Raw genomic sequence first — 25,146 nt, 5'->3', positions numbered from 1 at the left:
ATGGGATGGGGGTGAACAAGGATGACACTACTTACTTTTAAATACAGTGATCAATTTTCGTTCCGCAATGCGAGTGCAATTAAAAAAAAAAATTATCCGTCGCGCGTCTGTAGTGCAGAGATGCAGACATGGAACTTTGGCAATTTGTATGACCATCATGTGTCGTCGCTGTTTTCCGTCGCACATGCAGTCGCAGTGCTGTACCACTGGTTGCATCGCCTCGCAAAAGTACATTCCGATATACACAGCATACATGGTGATAAATGTGGCTCTAGACTACCTTCCAAGCAATGCAGATGTTTACAGGAGTAATGGAGGATGAATCAACCGCGTGGTCGAACAAGATCGAGCTCTGGGAAAAAAGAAAAAAAAAACTCTTGTTGGACCACGGTTCCTAATTTCTAGACTATCTTGTTTTACTAAAACGATTTGCAAAACATTTGTAGTAGCAATTAGAAGCTCTCCCTCCCAACGCAAATATCTAAGTACCCTATATTGTATGGTTCTGTAAATGCTAATATAGAGCTTTTCACTAAAATTTCTTAATTGTGTTCGTTGCTTTGCAGACCTTGTAACATAATGGAAGGGTCTATACAATCAATTATGCTTAACGAATTTGCACCAACATTTGGCAAATATAAGCTGGCCCCCTTTCTCATTTCTAATTCTTTTTTTTTTTGCACCCTTCATATCTCACCATAAGTGCAGCTAGGTTGAAGGATCCTCACCTATCGAGCACACAGGCACCATTGCATGGTTGCACTCATATTTAAGTTGTCCCGGATAGCATGACTGATATTAGGAATCCATTTGGTATGCTCAAAAGATTATTCGAAACAATTTTCGCTCCTCTGACAATGTCAGCTTTTCCCGCCAGTTCAGGCCCGGCAGTCAGATTGGGAGGTCGCATTTGGTTCGTTCTGCCGAAGAGCAGGCTGTGTTGAAGGAACAGCAGAGGGAGCGGGCCGCGCGTCATGCTTTCGGCCGAAGAACAGGTGGCGTTTGATGAACGACGTCGGGAACTCGCACGAGAAAGGGCTCGTCGTCGACGTGCTGACCTCGCCGTAAGGGAGCGCGAAGTCGAGGCATTACGACAACGCAGAGCCGCAGGTCCCGAGCTTCGCTTGCACACCTCATCACTGTAGCAGAAGGGTGGTCAAAATTTTCTTTTTTTACTGTGAGTGTCAGTATAGGCGATGCTGTGCGCGACTGCTGTTGATTCTGATTTCGAGTGAATCGAGCTTGGCCTCATTTTGGGTACTGAGCGACAGTGACAAGAACATTGTTAGAGTGTCCTGAGGAACTCGATTGGGGGGACCGAAGGCTCTCCGATCAAGTTGGTAGCTCCGCCCACGACGGGACAGGGAGGTGTTGACTCTCCGCGACGTCACGGGCCCTCTGGACGGCCTGTAGTTGGTTTGTGTAATCCGAGCTCTTCAGCAAGGTGTCCCACTTGGACTTGTTATGAAAGTCGGAGCCCACGTTGTACGGGCACAGCCAGAGCATGTGGTCGAAGGAGCAGCACGCGTGACCGCATTTGGAGCATGACTGGGGAAGTTCGGGTCTATCCAACTAAGCGCTCTCGGGGTGAGGTAGGATCTCGTCTGTAAAAGCCTGAAAGTAACAGCCTGAGCCCTGTTCAGTTTCGGGCTGGAGGGAGGGAATTTTCTCCTGCTGTGTCTGTAAAGTGACGTAATTTCATGAAAGGTCGTAAGATTATCTTTGAAGGGGCAATCCTGCGGGAGAGCCGGACCGTTAGCTCGGGCGCGGTTCATGAATTCACGCGCCAGGCAGTTGGCCCGCTCATTAGGGTTGCAACCCGCTTGTTTAGTTACATTGTTCATGTGCACCGGGAACCACACTAATGTATGACGTCCAATGTCTTCTCGTGTAGTAATACGAAAGGATCTGTTGACGATGTCGGCTGCGTGTTTACAAACTAGAGCGGACCAGAAAGCCCTGACCGCCATGCGCCAGTCGGAGAAAAATGTTCGCCGGGCCTTTTGCGGCTTGAAGAGCCAAGGCTATCGCAGTTTCCTCCGCCTCGTTCATGTGTTTAACGTAAATTGATGCGGCGCTGTGTTCCGCGCGCGTCAACGACCGTGATTGCAAACCTGTCATCACTGCCATATTTGACGGCGTCGACGAAGAATGCATCTTCCCTGTAAGGATCGATTCGTCGAAGGATGGTTATAGCCCGCGCTCTTCTGCGACCTCCGTTATATATTGGGTGGATGTTCCTCGGCACGGGCTCAGCCTTTATACCTTCACTGGCTAATTTAGACAGGAGGTGTCTGTCGAGCGGTGCCTGTATAGGGAGTTGACCAGCTTCATCAAGAATTTTGTTTCCCGGCTTAGTTGGCGAAAGCCTGGAGATCTGTGCAATAAACTGCGCTTCAATTAATTCGTCTGTGGTATTGTGAATTCCGAGTTGAAGTAATTTCACTGTGCTAGCGGATTGTGGAATACCGAGTATTCTTTTGATGCCGGACCTGATGAGTGTGTAGAGTTTGTTCTTTTCAATTTTGCTCCATATGAGGTGCGGTGCCGTGTAAGTAATGTGACTGATGATGAAAGCTTGGAAGACCCTGAGTAGGTTGTCCTCCTTGAGTCCCCCCCTTTTGCTTGCGTACTGAGTGAATTACATATATTTATAACCTCTGCATGGAAGTGTCAATGTAAATTTCCATCTATAATAAATGTTGTAAATTATTAGAAGAGCTTTATTTTCACGAATCGTTAGCACTGCTTACTGGAAAGAGAAGCAATACAGCTAGAGACACATATCATTCACGTGCATTTCACACTCCATTGATAAAAGACTTCTGAAGGGTTTGCTGAAGTCTGCAGGTGTTTTTCAGGGTCAAAAAGCATGCAAAGCAATTTGAATCGAGTTGAACAAACAGCAACATAAATGGGGTATGCTGGGATATCAAGACAAGCCAATATTGCCCTATTGGTTTTTGTGGAGTTGAGGCATTCCCTCTGTCGCATCGGAGTGGCCCGCCTCAGTTCGTTGAAAGCATTGTGTGCTCTGAAAGCTAGCATGCACTCCGTGGGGGTACACTTATGAAGGCCCAGAGCTGCCTTGAAAGCGTTTCAAATTATCGTGTTGACGTGCCTTTTCTCTTCCCTGTTCAGCATTTAGTAAGGTAAGCAATACGTGATTCAACTCATCACTAAGACCTTTTCCTTAAAGGCCTTAAAATCTTTTTCTGTCAAATAAAGTTTCTCTCTCTCTCTCTCTCTCTCTCTCTCTCTATATATATATATATATATATATATATATATATGTATATATATATATATAAAATGATATCATAAGAAGCCAACAAACACTGACAACAAGGTGATATCTCATGATATGACTAATAAATTACGGGCCCCTCGATTTACCCGCTTTCTTCTCGTTTATATATATGTATATATCTATATATACATACCAACATATTCATTCTCTAAGCATAGGCTATCTATACCATAAAAATCATTGTTAGTTGGCTGCTTCCTTCTCTTTAAAAGATATTATAAACCTTTTTCTGTGTGTATATTTCAATAGTGTGTCCGTATATGGTGTTCACAGTCTAAATTTTAAAAAAATGTTGAAGTGAGAAAATGCAGATGAGCTAGCCGCTGCTGGTGCTTCTAATGCGCTTGTCCTCCTATTGTCAGGATTTGCAGAAATAAAGCAAAAGGATTAATTAAAAGCCATGAACATCCGTTCCAACAATGATGTAGTAAGCTTATAGCCACAATAAAATTTTAAGTGAAAAGGTAGAGTCCACTCAAAAGAAACCTCAAATTATGTGGGTGACAGAACTCTGGTAATGACACTTTAGGGGAAAGCGGGGGGGGGGGGGGGGGAAGGGTTGGTTTCGGCATTGCCAAAGGGGGTGGCTTCAAAGCCTCCCCCCACCCCATAGCAGGTGCCTGTGATTTCATGAATAATAATAATAAAAAAAAAACAGAGGGAGACTACACAACTTCGAAACAAGCATACTCTCTTTATTAAACTTGTAAAACATGCCCTCGCCTACCTGCAGAATATCTGCAGGCAGTATGAATATGGCCCCTTGTGGCACCGGTAGAGTCCTCATAGAGAACTCTAATTACACTGTGGCTACAAAACAAACTAGTTATTCATCATATCCATAATGATAACGTTCACGATATGCCCACTGCATGTGTGGTGAATTCCTACGTATTCGTCTTCCCACAGGTTCGAGGTCATTGTAGCACTTGTCAAAATTGCGATCAACAGCATTTCTTGCCTCTTCTTTCGAAACACCCCTCGCCACAACGATGGAATTGACAGCCTTCTGCTTGACACATTCCTGGAAGCAACAGGTAAGCATGAGACTGAAGCAAACTGCAACAACACATGAAGAGTTAAACTTTGCTGCCAAAATGCTACTGTAATTTTTTTTTAGTGACACAATATAACACTACGCAGCTGCGGTATAAAATACAGTAGAAACTTGTTAATTCAAACTTCAAGGGGACCAGACATTTACTTGAGTGAAACGGAGTTCAAACTAAGGAGAGCCTTAGTTCTAGTTAGTTCTCCTAAGAGCTTTTCTCTATTCAAATACATAAGACTTTGCCATGACCAACAGAGCAGTTCAAGTTATCCGTCATTTCAAATTCAGAGGATTCAAATTATCGAGATTTTCACCATATCTGAATGCAAACATGGCTAACCTGAACAGAATCTCACAAAAGAACTTCCTTTGCACTCCACAACACCTTTTCATATTACTAATGTGAATTTACCACCATACAACCCCAGTTGACAGGTTTGGGTATTAAAAACAAACAAGCATGGTGTATAGATCATACAGCGACAATAATACCTGCAAAGTATTTGCTGTTTTCGAGTTTATTGCCGTTATTTATTGTTTGTCATCCCAAAAATGCCCCTCCTGCTGGGGCAAAAGAATTGGCTTGCAGTATGGTTAAATAAAACTAAAATAAAATAAATAAATGTATTAAAGAGTCGTGCACTGTGAAAACAGGGAAAAATTCCAACAAAAGCAGGTGCACCCTACTCCTCAGTCTCCCCATGAGCAGAGACAACATTACGGTCCATGCCTTCTCATTAACCACAGTGCCTGCAGAGCATAAACAGCCATGACAGCAATATAAACGACTCTTGGATTCCCATGCAATGCAGAATGCGTAGCACTATCAATGCAAGTGCACCGCACAGCAAGAAAAAAAGAGAGAGAAAAGAAAAGTACACCGTGGTTTATGACGTAAAGGTCATACAGGTCCTCAGCTCTGATAACAGTGAAGGCAGGGGAGGAATGTCGTTTGCAGATGCTCGTCGACAAAATGAAAGGGAGCCTCTGCTGCACGGAGGGAATCTTCCCTCTTCACATGTTTGTTTTGCAACATTCCATTTGCTTCTATCAGCTAATTACTAAGCCCATTTCAAAACCTTCTGGGGTAAAACACTTCCTAGGTGGCACTTTACAGCTTACAGTTGGCGGTGCACAAATATTCAAAAGTTAGGATTTCAGTTTAATCATCTTTGCCATTCTATTCATATATGATTTCAAAATTCAATAGTTGAAACTGTCAAATATTCGTTTTTGCACAAGTATAAGGAATAACAATAGTTTTGGTGTCTATAGTCTTTCTCCCGGTCATGAACCTTCCTCTACCTTGCAGCTGGGGCAGAAACGGTTTGCCATATTCAGTGTCCCTATGCTTTGAGTCGTGAATTAATTTGCCCTCGCACTGTGATCGCCTATCCTTTGGGTTAGCTGAGACAGTAGAGTGACCAGCCCGGAAAGGCATTGGTCCTGGGTTCTGTCCTCAAACCAGGACGAATTTTTGTTCAACTTCAAAAGTTTTGCTTTCTGAAAAGCCTGTATGCCTTTCCTTTGTAGCTTTGTACTACAGTCGGGTGGATAAGAATTTTTTTTCCCCTTTCATCAGTGTATAAAGAGAAAACCTAATGTAAGTGGTGACTTCTATCGAAGAATTCTGCTACAGGAGAACGCTATAGTTGCCCAAAGGCAACTGATCAGTTCCTGATTGAATAGATGGTGCAGATAGCTTCGGCTTAATGATTCCCAGTCATTGAATAAGAATGCCTTGCTTTTAGGCAGCTTACAAATCTGTTGTCTTGATTTAGGTAAAGCAAGTTATGATTTGGGTTGTCCCACCATGTTTGTATCACATGTGTGGTGTTGTATTATCACGCTAATCTCCTTCAACAAATACCGCACTCTGCGTACACCTGTTGACATACTTTTCCATTATTTCACTACTATCAGAGTCATAGTTCACCAGATAACAAACTGAAAGCAACTGCTTATTATTTACAAGCTCCTCATTTGACCAGATGTTCAGTTCTGAAGAGTATTATACACGTGCACCAAATAATGTAAATAAGCCCATCTTTAACCAATTGGACTACACAAACTTTATACGCCACTTCGCCAAAAAATTTGAAAGTATATGATATTTAAAGGTTGTTTTTCACAATATTGAAAATCAATTCAAAAACTTTAAAGGGACAGTAAAGCGTAGCAATTAGTTTAGCCTGTTGAAATAGCATGCCTGCAAAGTTTTAAATGTTGTTTAAAGATGTGGCTAAACTTTATCATGGCAAAAAACAAACTTCTATAGTTTTAACAAAGCCAGATAAACATTAATAAAGTGCTCTGTTTGTGTATACAGCTTCAATGTCGTATTATACAACCATCAGAGCACTCTGACACTGCTCTTCAACAACCAGTATAATTTCTCATAATGCTGATTAGGTTGACTCTCTGTTTCCTTTAGAATTTGATGCACTAATTGTCGTTTATTGATTAGCTTTAAGATAGTCCTGAGCCGACACTTCAACTCTCATGTTGTCACATGGGGTTAGCACAAGAACTTTGAACTTGTATTTTGTTTTTGCATCTTTCCTGGCTTACGAAGACTCTGCTCATGGTAAGGTTAAAGTTTTTGGTATTTGAGGAGTGTATTCAATCAAAATATATTCATATTCGGTGTCCCTTTAAAAAAGCATTAGAAAGGGACAAAGATTTCACTGCTTATCATTAAATTTTATATAACTGCATTTAAAAAGCTAATACAGCGAACTACATTGATGATACACATAGAGAGAAGCGTCATGATAGACTTACTGCATGGGACTTTGCTATATTGAAGAAGCTTGCTGAACCTTGTGACATCGCACTCATGAAGGAGCAGTGAAACAAGTTTGCAGCACGAATCTGCATATGACCACGACATAGGTTAGCAAACTGACAGCAACGATTCAGAGTTGAGCATATCTGCATTGAAGTTCACCAGTAGCACTGTTTTTGGGACATGCTATTTGTTGCATTATGGCATTTGCCTCACAACTGTAAAGGTGGATTCGGTGAGAGCAAACCTCAAATGACTGCTGATTAAGATCAGTGATTGTCAGCTCACTCCAGCGGTTAAGTCCACTTCCTATAAACGCTAGTGTCATCAGTGATCAGTGTTCAGCTATCAAGTCGGTAATGTGCTTTGCCAGGAACACACACAAAGATACCTTGGAGCCATCAGAGCTGTGCTTGCACTATGCATGCGTGCTCGGAAGAGGATAAAAGAAGCCTCTGCGATGTCGTGGTCTCATAGTGGCAGCTACTGCGGCAACAAGTGCATGCACTTAATCAAGCTCATATTTTGCATCTGCAGGTTGGTCATATGTTTTGCTTGACACTATCTTAGTAGGAATAATTGTACTGTTGCAGCAGTTGCCAAAATTCTGCTGAGTGTATCATTTGCACAAAAATTCATTCATTAGTCTAAATCCAATAGCTTTTATAGTACTGCCAAACTCTGATTAACTGTTTTGAGCATAACGCCCACAAATGCTGAGCTTGCGAAAAGATTACAGCAACTAAAATCCAAGCTTGAAAATTTGACTGACAGACTCCTTGGCATAATATTTGGCAACTTCCAGCTGAAAGAAGAAGCGACTCAGAAACGAACATTGCGGAAAAAAGATAAATGGATTATTTACTGTCTGATATAGAATTCCTCAACAATATTGATGAGAAAATGTATGATGAAAAAGCTGTGCTAGTGGCTGAAAACAAAGCTCTGGAAGCTCACAACTGCATGCTCACGAAATGGCTGCGGAGCTCCAACAGTACTTGACACTGAATAATGTTGACATCAAAGACGTTCTACTATGCACACAGAAAGAAAGAAGACTGGTGGTTATGCAAGCCATTGGCCACAAGATTGGTTGCCTAATAATGTTTGCAAATCTCAATGTCGTTTGTTGCATACCCACAAAAACTAAAAAGAAAAAATACACTGCTCGTTTTTCCTCACAAACAATAAAAGCATGAATAATTGGCGAAAGAATGGAAAGCTTGCAATGCCTGCATGGCATCAGCATATTAAGAACTAAGGAGAGGCCACTATTTGTAAATTAAAACAACCTCAGATTGGAAAATATTTTTATTCTCTAGGGCCTTGATGTTGAAGAAATCAAAGAAGTGGAGATCCTTATGGACAGATAACTGCCAAACCAAGGCTCAGAAAACAGTTGATAGTCACCACTATCGCATCATCACCAAGGCATAGGTTTCTGCAATCACTTAACTACTTTAACCTTCTATAGAGGGTATCATCAAGGCAAGCTTGCAATTTCCTCTATTTGACCAGTTAAATATTTTTCTGTCTATAGATCTATTCTACACTTTAACACGCATAGTCTACACTGACATTTTGATGATCTTTAAAATTTGATTTCAACATTTACGTTCCCATCCTAAATTATTGAAATCCTGGAAACTTGGTAAAATGAACACTTAAGAAGCTATTTTACTTTATTGAACTATATCACTAAATGCTCAAAGCGCAGCAATCTATACACCATCTGATTACATATACAGAAGGTTGGACTGGCCTTATTCTCAACATAAATAAATGTGAGCAAACCTGAGCTGAATGAGAAAGTGACATTGTTCACTCAACTTCCTGAATACTTTGATGCATTTTTTTCTTTCAATAAATAACATGAGGCCATAAAAAAAAAACTTGGGCAAGCATGGGTAAACTGCAACTTTTGTGACAATACACAGATTTCCACAATGCCGGCAAGCAACATCCATTCAATAGTTTAAATAAGAGTGCATACAGAAGCAATTTGTGTCACTGCAAATCTAATAAATGTTTGCTTTTATGTCTCCCATTTGGTTTTAATGCTTTTCTATTTATTATTTTCTGTTGTAGATATTTGGGTGCATCAGGAATAGCAGATTTGTGTTTCGTGGATCACTTTTGTGAAGACAAACTCCTAGTAAGACAAACGCACTTTCATGGTCATTTTGAGTTCGTTCTAATGGGAGTGTGCTGTATATTATTGACTTACGTAATTGCCTGCCTTCCTGCAACTGCATTCTTTATGCAGATGACACAACCATGGTCAACTCTCATATGTGTGTAACTAACCTAGTTGCAAAACTTAATAATGATATAAGTATGCTGAACTGGGGCTGAGGGTACGCTTTAGATGTCTACCTAGTGGACTGTCGATTTCGGTTGCCGGTGAACTGCCGACGGGCTGGGCTGGGGTACAAGCGAGAAGGCAGGAGCCCCTGTCTGCCTTCAGCAGCGGCCAAAATTGATAGTCCACTAGGTGGACACTTTCAGAATAACCCTTTCCATGTCTTCTGGTGTCCCATAATTAAGATCCCATAAATCCATCAGAAACTAAACTTGTTTTGTTCATGTTCAACTAACGATAATAAGCTTCCATTTCTTCACTCCCCTTTGACAATCATCTTATCCCCACTAGTGCATCCTGCAATTATTTGGATGTCAAACTTGATTCCAAACATATATTTCATAGTAAAAAAGTAATACAGGTGTCACATGGCGCACTTTCAATCACACTCAAGAATTGATCTGGATCGAGCTCGATCGTGATCAAAAGTTGCCGTTAGACACTGGCATAACATACCAAATAAGGAAACTGCTAAAACATGTATTTAACCATGAAACACTGCCATTCTTGTACTACACATTCATACATTGACATAATTTATTGTATTATATGTTCAGGCATTATGTACGCAACCCATCTCCACATGAATTTTTGCAAAAGCAGGCTATTAGAATAATCAATTTTAGTCCTAGCCATTGTAATGCCAAATTTCTAAAGCAGAGCTATGGGATTATTTTCGGTGGAGGAGTGCATTAATTATAATTTGGTTATACTATAATTAATTACTGCCCACCTCTGTACAGGCAAGATGATCCATATTCTTGAAGTCCATGTGGGCACGGCAATAGTCAAACATGTGCATGAGCTCATGGGCAAGCACACCCTGAACCATGCCTTTCGACCTGGCCTTATTCTGACAAACAACAACCTGGTTATACTCTGTGTCAAAGCCACCTGTCACAAGACCCTCGCACGGCTCACAGCAGATGTTTCGCCTGATGTCTATGTCACTGAAAAGAGAATACCAAACATATATTATTCAAGGCTTATGCATTAAAAGCTGCTTAAGACGATGGGAAATAACATCCTATAGATGAACAGCATTCAAAGCACAGAGAATGAGATATCTCATGGCATATTTCATGCTGTTCCCCTGTAGAATATCTCATAGGTTTGCTTAAACTGCTAGCATGTTGGCATGCATTTTGTGGTAGACAAGGGTGTCAATGGGAAGCCTTGAGCAGCCATAGGGTAAAAGCAAGAAACACCTGGTGAGCAAAAACATGGCTTTGATGGCTGTAGTGTGTCTGTTCCCCAGTATTAATACCTTGTACTTCATCTCGTCATTATTATTGTTTTTAAGAACTGGCTATTAATCGCTGCAGAAATTAGCATAACACCTTCTGCCTTAAAGGAAAAAGGGGAAATGAAAATGATGAGAAGAACACAGATGCCAAATAAAGTTCCTATTTCTTATATTTGTAGAAAGCAGGCTCAGACATTCAAGAGCTATGTTAATCTAAAAATATTAATATGAAACGCAACGCAGTGTTTCTACGCACCCTTGAAGTAATTGCATGATGTTAACTGCAAGAGCAATTGGAAAGCAATAGTGTGTTCTATCATAAACAGGCAATCACAAGGAGGGAATATGTGACCATGTACATTGGTTGACGTGTTGCAGCCTGCAGGAAACCAAAGAACATTACAGCATCGCGGATGTAACTGTCGCAGCGTGATGTTGTGTCGCTATCTACAAAACCATTTAAACGAAAACGTCACACTCACAGACAATGATCCGAGGGAATACTTACCAGCCGGCACTTTTTAGAGCACTAATCATCAGCTTTACCAGGGGACCTGCAAGATTACGTAATGACGTAAGATCGCAACGGTACACAAATCAGTAAAATCATAACCCCTTGTTACATTTTACATAACGCAGAGCGCCTGCTTACCACAGCTGCATGGTCAAATTTGTTATGCGGCAATCATTTGTTGCACTGAAGTAAGCTTGAATGAATCCGCAGTGATGTAGTCGCGGGGCTCTTACTCATACCTACACCTAGCTAACGTCATACAAAAGTGCTAAAGAATAGAAGCAGAAAGAGGGAGAAAAGAGAAAGAACGCTCCATCGATGTCGAGTATTAGATCACAGAAATATCGGATTACATTTACAGCAAAGTTCAACGCAAGCATGTCGTACAGGCACCGGCGTTACGTACAACCGATCTGCGCGGCGAAGTATGTTCCTTTACACGGTATGTAGACGCCGACGAACAATGACAAGTGTTCCTTACTCTCATTGATGCACTTCATGACATTCTTTTCGCAGCGTATGTTGTCGAAGCTCTCTCGACCTTCACCCAACAGCGCGATTCGCAGCCAGCTTTCGGACTTCTTTCCGCCTCGTCTTTCCGGATAGTTCTCGAAGCCGTAGCTCTGTTCAGGTTCAGCGTGTTTGTTTGAGTCTGTCGACTGATTGTGAGTCTCTGCGGTGGAAGACATGTCTTCTTCGTTGTGGGATAAAGACAGCCCAAACAAATGATCGTCCTCAAGTACTCAATGGACTATGTTCTGTTCATGGATGCCGCCATGGTGGATTGCTGCCGGCGCCCTCTTTATAATTTATTGAGTTCTGAAATTACAATATTCGCCATTATTCGTACTAGAAAAAAATTCTAAATTTGCTTTTATGCCTGGCTAAAACGGCTTCTTGCGTACTGGTCGCTGTCCTTTGGTGCCCTAGGTCATGTGGGTGTGGTGGTTCTACGCAACTGGTACCGAGCATGCCCATCAGCTGGACGGTGCTTGCGTGCTTGCTGATCCAGCGTACGAGCGTGCAACTGACGGCACTGTGGACATGGCAGCGGTAACGGACGGGGACGCGTCGTCCCAGTTGGAAAATTGGATGGGGAACCTGCCGGAGGAACTGCAAAATGTACCACTAAACCATCTAGCCATACCAGGTAAATATGCACGAAGGCCCTAGACGACTTCGATCATGCGCGCCCGTCTGGAAGAGACTGTTTTATCGGCCGAGAATCAGTGGAGAAGCGCTTTACATTTGTGTACAGCGTACCGCTCGTGAAGAAAGTGAAACAATGATCTGACGGTTCATATCAGCCTTAATTCTAGATGTCCTTAGTGTTTTCTTTGACGATATCTGAAGCTTCTGCGTAGAAAGGCAGCTCGGCCGCTGCCCCTCCCTTTTAGGCATGAGCTTTTCCTTCAAGCACGTGAAACCCATCTTTTCTTATAAACAATGGACCAGTTTACAGTCAGTGAAATTTTCTGTCTGCAGGGATCGCCTAATACAGTACAGTTCATATCGATCGATCTTCCGAATTAATTTTCTGTGCGCAAGTTTCCCCGATCGCGCGTGTTATTTCTAAATAAATAAGGAATAACTAAGTTGATATCAAACGGGCTATTGTAATCTAAAAAAAAATAGGTTAGTGGAAGTTGCTTTATTTTAATACAGACATAACAGCGGGCCAAACGCCGTATGGATTTCGTAGGTGGTTTTCTCTGCATGACTACGTGCAATGCGGTGCAGCATTAAACTATCTCATAAGACTCGTAAGGTCTTTCGTATATGTGATCATTTCGCGCAACCCAGAAACGTTTAAACGCTTGTAACGAGTTATCACAAAAATAAATGCAGCAAATTATTTACTTGATATTATGGCAGATTCATGACCGGTATAATGTATATGATAATTCCTTTCGTTCGATTCTATTCCTTTCATATCTTCCGTTCACGGCTGGCAGATCCTGAGGACGTATTCTGCGACGATCACTTTCGGCGATAGTATCGCCGTAAGGCGCGCCGATTGGCTGGTTGAGCAAAATGAGATGAACTGATTGGCTGGTTGAGCACTACGTCACGCGAAGGCGATAGTATCGCCGAAGTGATCGTCGCAGAATACGTTCCCTGATAACTAGGGTGCTTAGCAGCGCCGCCGAGAAGCGGTACGATCGAGGAGGCGTTCTAGGTGATAACTAGAGTTACTGTATATGTTATATGTCATCTGTTAATCTGTTATTTCACTTTTAAACTAATATGCCAAAGGAAGCACACATATATATATATATATATATATATATATATATATATATATATATATATATATATATATATATATATACATACACAACTCTAGCGATAACGTGAGCGGAGCGCCATTCTGACCACTGGCAAAACGCGAAAAGCAATAGCATTGGAACAGAATTGCTGCATTGTCTATATTTTCTTTTCCTTATCCTCAAGATCGCTGCTTCTATATTTCCAGGATCACATGACAGTTGCAGCTATACCATATCGCCACAAGCGGAAATAGCACCAGACAATGAATATTACGGTAACAAACTCTTGAAACTGCTCGGGCCCATTGGGAAGCAAATTATGTACAGCTGGTCAGTCACTCAGAACATCACTACTAAGGAGCAGTTGCAAGCTGGTATCCGCTACTTCGACATAAGGATAGCTGTCAGGAAAGATCCCAAAGATGAAAATTTGTACCTTATACACGGACTTTTTGGCGCCGTCGTCGACAACTTCCTCGTTGAAGTCAAGGAGTTCTTGGAAAGCCACAAAAAGGAAGTCATACTGGTTCATTTCCAACATTTCTACAACATGACAGACACTGACCACAACCGCCTCCTAAACAAGTTGACAAGTGCATTTGGGCCACTTATGTGCCAGTTCACCACAGACCTGGACAACATCACTCTTGCATCCCTGTGGCGACGTGGATATCAGATGATCACCTTCTACGGTCATGAGAAGTTGGCCAAGTACCATCCATATCTTTGGCCTACAAGCTATATACCGAACCCTTGGCCAGATGATGATGACGCAACACGCCTGGTTACTTTTTGGAACCAAACTTTGCAGCAGGGACGTGATCCCAAAACGTTTTTTGTGCTTCAGGCTGTGGGCACTCCTCAACCTTCAACGGTCACCATGCATATCTGCAACAGCCTCAGGGTCTACATAGTCCCCAAGGTAAATGCAGTCCTGGAAAGCTGGCTTTCCAGTCAAGTGCCCGGAAATGGCAATCACACGTGCAATGTCATCATGTCCGATTTTGTGGAGATTAACAACTACAGAATTCCAAAAATGGTGGTGGAGATGAATCGGAAGCTTCTGCAAAGTACGTCTGCCAGTGCAGGAGACGAAATGGTGTGACCTGGAGGTGAAAGCAGGCTGTTGACTCTCCAGCAACTCTGCTTACGCTGCCTTCGCATGCTGCTGCAAGAAATTATTGTACTTTGCTGTGCCAGCAAAAAAAAAAAAAATCCTTGTATATATAGGGGCATTTTTTGCTGCTGGGCAATGGTTGTTAAAAGCAGACACAACACAAAGATCCTTTCTCTTTGTGTCATGCACTTTGCTGTTCCAGAAAAAGAAAGAAAGAAGCTTTGTATATAAAGGGGCACAATGTGCTGCTGGGCAATGCTTGTTATAAGCAGACACACCAGAAATATCTTTTTTTTTTCTTTGTATCACTGATCTGTCCAGCATTACTTTGCTGATCAGACCTGAATAGGCCTGGACACTCAACACAAGCCAGAATTCTCGCAGCAGTGTGGACAGTTTCAGAAGCGCTCTCATTAACTGTAACATCTGGCTAGTATGTCTGCTTTTAACTCCCCTTTGCTTAATGTGCCTCATGTTTAAGTGAAGAAGCGCGACATAGTCTAAAAGCATTTTGCATGGCACACGCTTGCTCAGCACAGGTCACTTTTCTTACTCATCTTAATGCGATGCTTTTATCTGAGGTAATGCAAGTTGTTGGTGCCTGCCCATGTTGCAATAACGTCTTTTTATCACCTTTTTGCTTACAAGGCCACAACCCATTATAATTTTAGCTCATCAGCAGGCAAAGCAAAACTGTTCCATTTTATACCATGATGCAAAGATCCTGAATGTTATGACGTTGTCTGTTGAATGTAGGGTCCCACGAAGAACAATGTTGCGAATCGCTGTGTTGGCATGTTTTTCATATTATACAAAAAGTTCCACAGATTATTTGGGCTGTACACCCACTTGCTAATGGTGAACTGTGAACTGGGAGGGTTGGTAGCTGCAAAGGAGGGGAGGGGGAATTTCCTCCTATGGACAGCGCAATTTTTTCTCAAGGTGGAACCCCCCCAATTATTGAGTGTCAGAAGAGTACTTGTCATTCCCACGTGCTCTCCCAAGAACCGACTGTGACCAGTGCTGCTTGGCTTCATCGATCTGACAAACACTGGCATATTCAGCAGGAGATAACCAACTGATATCATGCTGAATATGCTGTCATCATCAGATCACCACAGCAGAGCCCAAACTCACTGGTTTGGGTACCTGCAGAATGCTGCCAACAGGCAAAGGATATATCACTGTCTTAAGGGGGCCCTGCGACACTCTAAACTCTGTGGAGTGAGTGCAATGCTGATCAATTAATATACTATTTACTAATAAATTTTTGAAAAGAACCTAATATTAAGAGAGATATAAAGAGTGCAATGCTTACTTTTACCATTTACCATCAGCACAATTATTAACGTTTCCATTCTGCTGGGGCAGTGCCTTGCCTATTCTGTTTCTTACTTTTCTTCTTTCCCTGGTGCACTTATGCTACCAATATGTAATGTGTGTCATTTTAAAATGGTGATGATAACCATTCAAGATTGACATTTGAGAAAGGGGTGGTGACAGGACACTTCACCTACTAGAATATTGGAGGGTTGTGTGCGAAGTGCAAGGCTTTCGCTCATGAGCAACTCATTGTTATGGACAATCGCTCAATGACTGCGGAAAATGGGGGGGTGGGCTTGAAAGCCGCAGAAGAGAGTGAGCAATCTCTTACGCAAAATTGTGGACTCCCTGCAACATGCAGTTGAATAATATTTGACTCGCATGTTCATGATGGCATTGTCATCAGAGCGTGAACACTTTCTGTGTTAAAAAATGTTGCAGTGGCCCTGTAACCATGATAAGTTTGTTAATCATGAGCACCAGCATCTGTGCCTATGCAGAACAACTTGTAGGCAATGTTTCAAAGTAGGGAACCAAATTCCAAAAGCACAAAAGAAACATTTCACTAAGTAAGCTGTGTCCTTTGCTGTGTTGACCAGCATATCGAGCTATGCTGAAGTGAAGACTTTTTATTGCCTAACAAGTCCTGTACGTCGATGTATTTCGTGTATGTATGACCAGTTGACTGTTGGCATGACTGTTAGCATGAATTGAAATGCACACAGATCAGAAAACGCTGGAACATGCCTCTGCATTTCTATGTTCATTGCTGTGTGTGACACTATGGCATGATTTATAGCTGGATATTGTGAGTTTAGGGAACACGGAATGTTTGAGGACTGGCTACGCTCTGGTGTGTGCCACATTTTACTTCTGCATAATCACACATAATATGTGTTCTGCTTCACTTTTCCTTGTTTGAATTTGATCTTGTGGAAGAAAAGTACACCAATAAGTCTAGGTGGTGGTATTGAACTGTTAGACAATGACACATTATTTTGTTATGCAATGTGTAACATGCTATGTGCAGTCTGATCATCATGAAGACTGTGGTCACATCATCATGTATCAGGCAATTTCCTACAGAAAGCTTCATTGCACCTTTAAAATTTTATCGTGCTAGATTTCTCATCGTTCTTTATTGTCGTGGCGTGTTCTACAGAGTGATATTTACATGCCGACTTAGATCTGTACGCCCGGTGCTGTTTATTTTCCTGCACTTTCTTATGAATTTCATAATATTACGATGCTATTTTTAATATGCTATTATTTTATAAAAAATGTGCTGATATCCACCTTATTGGGTGTTATTGAAAACCTTATTGAATGTGTTGATATAATACAACTATAATAATATAACTCAAGACACATTGTCATAATGTATCTTGTCACTTTATTTTGCAGCAGCAGTTTGTGAAAAACTAAAATGCAACATTCTTTGATTATTTATGTATAAAAATCAACTAAATGTTAATGCTATACAAAAACCTACTTCCTTTCAGTATGCCTTTCAGGCCACACCAGCTGTGTCCTAGTTCAGATCATGCCACACTGCATAAACTATATATGTATAAAAACATGCATAAGTAAATAAAAAATGAATTTGTCCATATCTTCATTACAAACATTGAAGCTGAACTTTGCTAACATTTCTCATGTGCTTTCCAATCTTTGGTCATAAAACCGCAGAGCAAGTGGGATGCCTAGTATTGCCTGCAAGGTTAACAATTGAAACAGAGTGATTATACTTGAATTTCAGAAAGAATAGCCATGGGATTAGTCACCACATTCCTGCACATTACAGAGTGTTTCATCAGAAAGTGTGAAATTACATGGCGTGAACTCAGCTTTATCTGCTTTGCTTACAACAACAGTCAGTCTGCAAAAAGAAAGAAAGATTCCTACAGGTATTTATGCCAAGCAGTGGCAGCTCACTTCAAATTACAATTTGCTGTTAGAACTTACGTGTTTGTGCTGTCAGGCAGGAAGTTAGCAGTGATGAGAGCTACCAGAACTGAGGCAAGGAGGAAGGCTTTTAAAGGAGTACTGATACATATGTGTGAAGCTGTAGAAGCTCTTAAGAGATGCTTTTCACATGTAAGACGATTGCTCTTTGGGATTGTGAAGGTTGGGAAGCACTCCAAGATGTTAATTTGATGTAAAGTTTGTCTCAAAATTCCGTATCTGGCATCATCAACATTATCCTGACATCATGGTAGAGACCTAAATTTGCAGACATGTAGCAATAAGGTTAGGTATGACAATGATGCTCATAAAAAAATTAATGAGAACGCTATGCATGTTTCTTCTTTCTCTTCTTATCAGAGAAACTGAGTTAGCCAGCACTTCATTATGTCATGAGGCATCCGCATCCTGGGAGCCAAAAGAAAAACTGGTTTACAGAAAAAACTGTTATATTAAATTAGTCAAAGCCCTGTGACACTTGCCTTTAGTTTTTCTAGGGTTTAGAGGGTTTGGACACCCACCTGAGGAAAAAGAATTACAAGTAAACAATATAATGCCAGTACTCTTCTAAACTAGCTTTCTTGTAATATAAAATTTTATTATCGAACATGAATATCTGGAAAGCACAGGCTTTAAATATTGAATCTGATGCAAAATATTTTTCTGCTTCTGAAAGACAAAAGCGAAATGAAGATAGGAATACAAAAGGCTAAGCATCACATTTGCTGGTTGGCTTATGATTGAAGTTGAAGCCTTTTATTATTATATGCAGGCTGCATATCTATATTTGGTGATGCCATACATTGAGCCATAATTGAACATTCCAAGAAATTGAGCATCAAATTCTCAAATCAAATACTTCGATTAGAACCAGAGTACTTGAAATATGGAATATATTATATATACATATATATTTGAGAAAAAAAAAAGGCTTTTGACGATAGTAGAAAGGAATACCGGTGCTACATATTGTTTTTTTAATTCAATGTGCTATAAATCATTTAAGGCTTATACGTATTTCTAACACACAGACCACTGTTGCATTTTGCGAAAACACAGTAGAGACCAAACCTGTGCTACTACAGTGGTGGCTTAAGTTTATTACAGAATGTTTTCTTTTCACAACTACATTCGAGTGGGTGCAATTTTATGAGACATCAACTTGATTACGTAATTTTTAAAAATAATTTTACACCAATAGGACTTGTGTGTACAATGAAACTTGAAATTTTTACAATATGTGTGCTTGTGTAAGATTTCAACCATGAAGTGTTCGCCTTTTGAATGTGTCCTATGGTTGCATTTTGTATTTACCATGTACTTTGGCTTGTTGAATGTGTCCTATTGTTGCATTTTGGTTTTGCTGTGTGCTTAGCATCCAAGACACTGAGGCAAATTGATATGGCAACAATTTTTTGGTACGAAAAGACAAAACACAGAGAAAGGGGCTCATTATGCATGTGCAACTCTTAACCAAAATATTTGTAAGCAAGGGCATGACAACGTGATGAAATAGGTGAACTTGTGTATGCCTAGAAACAATGATAAGACACCACAACATGTGACCACATGTCATTGACTGTCATCTTTTTGAAGTCTGTGGAAAATGTTACAGGGCATTTACAGAACATGCATTTAAAAGAAATATGCCAAATATATTTAAATGCAGAGAGTTAACTTTTGTCGGTATGGTTAACTCACAATAATTCGAGCAAAAGATAATCCGAGGACACCTCAGCACTTCTTACGAGTTGTGAATGCGAAAGAATTAATGTGATCTTGAACGGCACTGAGTGGTCCTTCAAGTTTTGCACTGCAAATAATGTTTTCAAGTTTTGCTGCGGGGTACGTTATCAAGTTTTGCAATTAAATTAGTATGAGTTATTCTTTTTTCGTTCCTACATTTGCACCGTACTACGTAGTTGAGTGCATTAGGCACATCAAATTCCAACACGGGAGCAGCGCACATGCACACATTATGTTTGGCTGAATGCGGCACCTGATGAAGAACTCTGTCCGCACATGCAAGCCTCGATGGTGCAGAGCGAGTGAAACAGAATACTTTCTGCTGCTGTAGCGCACCAGGTGTTGTGTGAGGGGAGAGGGCATCGTCGTGACGTGTTTCTGCCTCTTCGCTCGTTTTGCTGCATTCTTCCGCTCCCTCACTTCGTCTGCTGTATGCATGGACGACCATGTTTCGCTACTGCCAAGGTTGCAGCTGCCGACGAAGTAGATGTTTCAGCCTGTGTGCTGTCCGAGTCTGCAAGCAGCAGCAGCCTGCGATGCCAACACTGCATGCCACCGACGTCCCGTGCAACAAGAGGACAAGGAAGCAGCAGTGGTGACCAAGGCTGGCAGGCGCACGCAGCAGCTAAGCCCAGTGGGGGAGAGACAGAGGCATGTCGCGGCGATGTACTCTCCCCTCATGCAACACCTGTTGCGCTATCGCACCAGCAGGTGTTCCATTTCGCCTATTCTGGTCCGTCGAGGCGCGCTCGTGACATGGCGTCGCAGCCAATGGCAATTTAGATGCCATTTCGCTAATACAAATGCCTGCTCTTCTGCTCAATGGACCATTTGATACTTTTGCATCAATAACACAATTTGTAATACCACATACTTTTGAAGGAGCCATCGTGAAATTAACGTCCAATGGATGCATGGCTAACCGGGGAAAAGTGTAATGAAGCAAGCACTAGCATTCCTAGCTGCCTGGACAAAACTAATAACTTCAAAGTGTCCCTCGAAGGCTTCACACCAAGCCCTTCTCAACTTTATGCTCTGGTATGAGATTCCTAAAAAGCGTTATTCAGAAGCATCTTCGAATACTCATGTTAAATGCAACAAGAATGTTCTTGAACAGTTGGCCTATCATCAATGCTATCTTGAAAAGCAGTGTTTCAGGCTGCTGCTATGGCCAGTGGTATGTTGTATGGAACTGGAACAGTGATGAAGAAATGCAAACAGGTTCTTGTGGCATTAAGGAACAAGGTTGCCCAAAGGAGAACGTAATGCACACTACTGAAGGAGGCCCTTAAGTCCTGAAATGGAGAAAGAAATTCGTAAATGATGAGGCAAATTGGAAGACGCTTGTTGAAGAGAGAAGCCCCAAATTCAAACGGAAGCAGAATTTCTTGAAAATCTTAACTTTTGATTGGTCTGCAAGTTTCCTTGCATCTTGTAACTGCTCCAATTCAAGTGGACTGTCTGGTTATGCAAAATTTTCAGCTCCCTTGAATTTAACTAAGTATACAAAAGCAGCAGTGTGTCTGCAGCCAAACTTGGCTGAGATGGGTGGGACCATTTGACAAAGAATTATGTACATAAAATATTCTATAACACTGAACTATTTTAGAGCATGCAGTGACTGCTGAGTGACAAACCTTCTTTTTGCAAAGTTTTTGCCAGATTTGCATGAAAACAATTTTATTTGTTGCTCTTGGGAACGACAATGCTGCTGTATACACAAATATTTTTATGTACTAAACTATAATTTTGTCTCGGATATTTTTGCCACTTTTGGATACCTTGAAACTTCTGAGATTTCGTACCAAAATTGGCAAGCTTGAATTAATGCGAGTTAACCATATATCAAAGAGCATATCTAGATAAATCTCTTTTACATTACCAATACCGACAACACCAGTGCCAACTGAATTGCTGTGTAGAGCAATTTGTACTACGTGTAAAAGCATACTGTACAGTTTGCACCAAAGGAGCTCGGGCTAGTTGGTTGTACGGCACAGTACAACTTTCAAAGGGAACGCTAGCTAGTAGTGAAGCCAATGTAACTCGCTTATACTCTGAATGGCTGATAGCACACATTAGGCTGACGTTATGCAATTAACCTTCTGCGGTCATGTGTCGGGGCCTCTCCCAACATGCGAAAGTATTGGTTCCAGTCAGATGTCTGGAAGCACCAGACACATACACGTGCATATACTGGTTTCTTCAGTGTTTGTTGCAGCACATTTCGTGAACCTCTTTTCAACTACTGATATTAGTACTTCGTAGCGTCTGTGTACAAGGGCAACACACTTGAAGGAATTCACGCATTCTGTCAAGCAGAGCACTAAGAGGAAGGCGACGTTTTCTTCACATACATTTTACGGAAAGAACTTGCATGAGTTTAGTGAATCCAAAGGTCATTTCCCCACCGAAAAGGAATATGTTCTGCCTTTAGATGACCAGCAATCATCCTTGGATGAGAGCACGCAAGAAAAAAATGTGATGGTAAAGGACCCAGAGAGAATAGTCCGTGTGGTGATGCTGGCTGAAAGCCACACTGCAAAAGTCTCTGCTATAAAAATAATTTTCTGAAAAAGATTATATTTGTTTCCATAGGTGCCCTTTCTGCACAGAGTCCAAAATGCACGAAATAGTTCCTGACCAAGACGACCACGAAGCAGATCAACGTTGATAACTGCAAAAGGTCAATAAAAGGACTCGTGTGGTATTTCATCTGTAATTGGTAGCCATAAAAGCTGTAAAAGGTGGACTGTACTGTACATCCTGACAACTGAACAGTAGTACAAAAAAAAAAATGCCCTTTGCACATGCAACATTTTACCTCAAGATGTAGAGCTTAGCGACCTAATTTTGTACATATGCAGGATACAGTTGAGCAAGGCTGGACCATAATCCTGAAGTGTAGTTGTAATAAACTGCAGCCATAAATTGAGCAACTTGAATATTCAGCAAATCGTAGCAGGCACAGCTTACAGGGCAGCTCTGAAAGCTCAGAGATCTGTAGCCGACAATAAAGTCATGCATTAAGAGCACTTCTGTAAGCATGAGTAAGCACACTCTTGGTTAGGCTTTAGTTCCTGAATGCCAAGCAGTCAGCACATCTTGTTGCAAGTGACTGGTTATATGTTGGCTTATCGCAAATGAAATCAGTCTACTTTACGGCAGAACCGTTGTAAAATGTTGTTTTGCAGTTGGCCTTGTTAGAAGTAATCGAAAGAAAAAAAAGTGAATTTTTCTCGCATAATTTTTGGCCAAGAATCTGCATTAAAGTGATTCAGAGCTTACCACATAGTCACTAAATAATTTTCTTGTGTATGCTTATAACAATGTAATTTACTTGTGTGAAAACAAAGGAATGCCTAGTTTCCATTTCCAAATGCAGTATCATTGTGTTGTGATGTTCTATGACTTACACACCAGAAAAATTTAGCATTTATGTTATGATCTTTTCCGTATTTATGTTGGGAGTGAAATATATACTATGTGAATGATGAATAAAGAAAACCATACAAAGAGAAATTGTGCATTTCTTTCCTTATGCAACAAAACAAAAGCTCTTGAGAAACAATACGCAAGTGACAAGAATTGAACAGTTGAATCTCGGTACACTGTAGCAGCATGCGAGACAAAAATGCCCTTGATATACCAGGTATTCATTATAAGCATATTTTCATTGCCCATTAATACAGGTGAGAGACATTTCAAATTTACTTTTTATGTCAGGGTTCATTATCTTGAGGTTCAGCTGTATAGGCACTGTGGACAATATGCAAGGAGGTGAGGGAAACCTGACCAAAAGCAAGTTGAGAGCATCACACAAAATAAAGAACAGCTTAACCTACATTGAGCCGACATCAGGGAGACAACGAAATTATGTCATGCTAAACAAGGTGACCAAATGTTTGCTTGTCATACCTAAACCATTTTTATTTTCTAATCCTTGCCTGGTTGAGCTTACAAGGCTGGTCTTGGAAGACAGATAGAAAGAGAATTTAAAAACCCAAAATCTTGGCAAGATACACAACCACGTTGTCATGTGTAATTAGGCTATCTGTCAGCATCCTGAAGCCTTTTTTCTTTCAATGTTTCAGAACACTGCATCAGATTTTGTATGCCCTTACCCATATCTTTTCAAGTCTCCACCGTTTTTTGCTGCTTCAGGCTTGCGACGCAAACAACATGAATGACTAATAGACAGATGATGTTGGAGCACAAATATCCATACAGAATGACTGGCTGGGTAGCAACCCAGCTCTTTATGACGATTCACGAACAGCACAAGTCAAACAAATCAAACAGCATAGTGATTACAGCAGCGAAGCAAGATGAAGCAATGTGATTTGTGAACTTGCATCAGCTGTAACACCAGCTTGGGCATGTAACTAAACATCCTGATCTACACGTGACTTGTCCCACAAGTACGGGGATGGCCTTGCTGGACTGAGAGTGAAGTGCTTTGTCCTGTTCCCATATCCCTGGCTAGCGCCATGCAGAACAGCAGCTTAGCACTGGCAAGGCTGTGTTGGCACTGCGAAGACCATTGCTGTTGTCAAATTCTCAATGAAAGAAGCACTTTCATACTGGTTGCTAAAGTGCCAAAGAGAGTTATGATACACATGAACTCCCATGATCAGTTTGCAGACGTCAATGCAGGAGCATGTACGAGAGAAGAGGATTAGCAGCCCTTTTTGCCAAACAGTCATCCACTACTGATCCAAGTGTTCAAAGACATTGCTGGATTACAAGACACATTAAAAAGATGTTTTGAGAATGCCCTTAAAGATATATAATAGGCTAGATCAGCAGGTCACACCCCTGTAAACACAAGTAAACCACTTTGCTTTCAACAGCCACTTGACATGCCAGAAAGGACAACCTGAAAATAAGTCACAAGTCCACTTTCAATTTGTGTAAAAACAGCTCTTTATGATGTCATTGGTTCCACCAACATTTCGCCCTAATGTTAGTTATTCTTTCGAAAAAAAAAAAACAAATTGATTAAGCCATATTATAAGTTGACAGCTAAACCTAGCAACATTTCCAAAGTCTTTCTATGCATGAATGACACAGATGCACAATAATGCCATAAAATTTGTCTCTACATCATCATCACCAGTCGTTTGAAAGCAATGTGCTGAAAGAGAAGGTTGGCCTTCCCTTTTTCTATCAATAACAATTACCTTCTTGACTTCAAAAAGACCAACGCAGCACTATACACCAAAACTGTCTTTCTCATTGCTCTTCATTAACCACCCAAAGCCGAATGTATAATTTTTTATACGCAAAATTTAATACCTCAAAATTCAAATTTAAGTGCAGTAAATTTTTACGTGAAGTCTTGTAGTTGCATTTTTGATAGGCTTGTGCGAGATTTCAGTTGCGGGTAGTGGAGCAAACAATTACAATTCTAATAGTAGTTACTCAAATTACATTTCATCTCCTTTTTATTTT

General features: G+C 41.0%; 2 protein-coding genes across 3 annotated transcripts; one reads left to right on the top strand and one right to left on the bottom strand.

Moving 5' to 3' along the window:
• Positions 1-3,984: 3,984 nt before the first annotated feature.
• Positions 3,985-12,134, bottom strand: LOC135909256 (mitochondrial inner membrane protease ATP23 homolog). Its single transcript, XM_065441159.1, has 5 exons — positions 11,753-12,134; positions 11,266-11,311; positions 10,245-10,461; positions 7,146-7,235; positions 3,985-4,334 (listed from the first exon to the last, which is right to left on the bottom strand). Exons 1-5 carry the CDS (start codon positions 11,958-11,960, stop codon positions 4,137-4,139), a joined length of 759 nt encoding a protein of 252 aa, XP_065297231.1. The 5' UTR covers positions 11,961-12,134; the 3' UTR covers positions 3,985-4,136.
• LOC135909255 (PI-PLC X domain-containing protein 3) lies at positions 11,433-23,212 on the top strand. Of its 2 annotated transcripts, XM_065441158.1 has the most exons (4): positions 11,433-11,713; positions 12,202-12,421; positions 13,748-14,463; positions 22,291-23,212. In XM_065441158.1, exons 1-4 carry the CDS (start codon positions 11,699-11,701, stop codon positions 22,333-22,335), a joined length of 996 nt encoding a protein of 331 aa, XP_065297230.1. In that variant the 5' UTR covers positions 11,433-11,698; the 3' UTR covers positions 22,336-23,212. The 2 variants fall into 2 exon arrangements, with proteins under 2 accessions (XP_065297230.1, XP_065297229.1); XM_065441157.1 differs by lacking the exon at positions 22,291-23,212 and having other exon boundaries at positions 11,434-11,713; positions 13,748-17,105.
• Positions 23,213-25,146: the final 1,934 nt, after the last annotated feature.

Source organism: Dermacentor albipictus, chromosome 5 (assembly GCF_038994185.2).
Source record: "Dermacentor albipictus isolate Rhodes 1998 colony chromosome 5, USDA_Dalb.pri_finalv2, whole genome shotgun sequence".
NCBI lineage: Eukaryota > Metazoa > Arthropoda > Arachnida > Ixodida > Ixodidae > Dermacentor > Dermacentor albipictus.
Note: the sequence above shows the minus strand (reverse complement) of the source record. Positions and strands in the feature narration are given on the sequence as shown.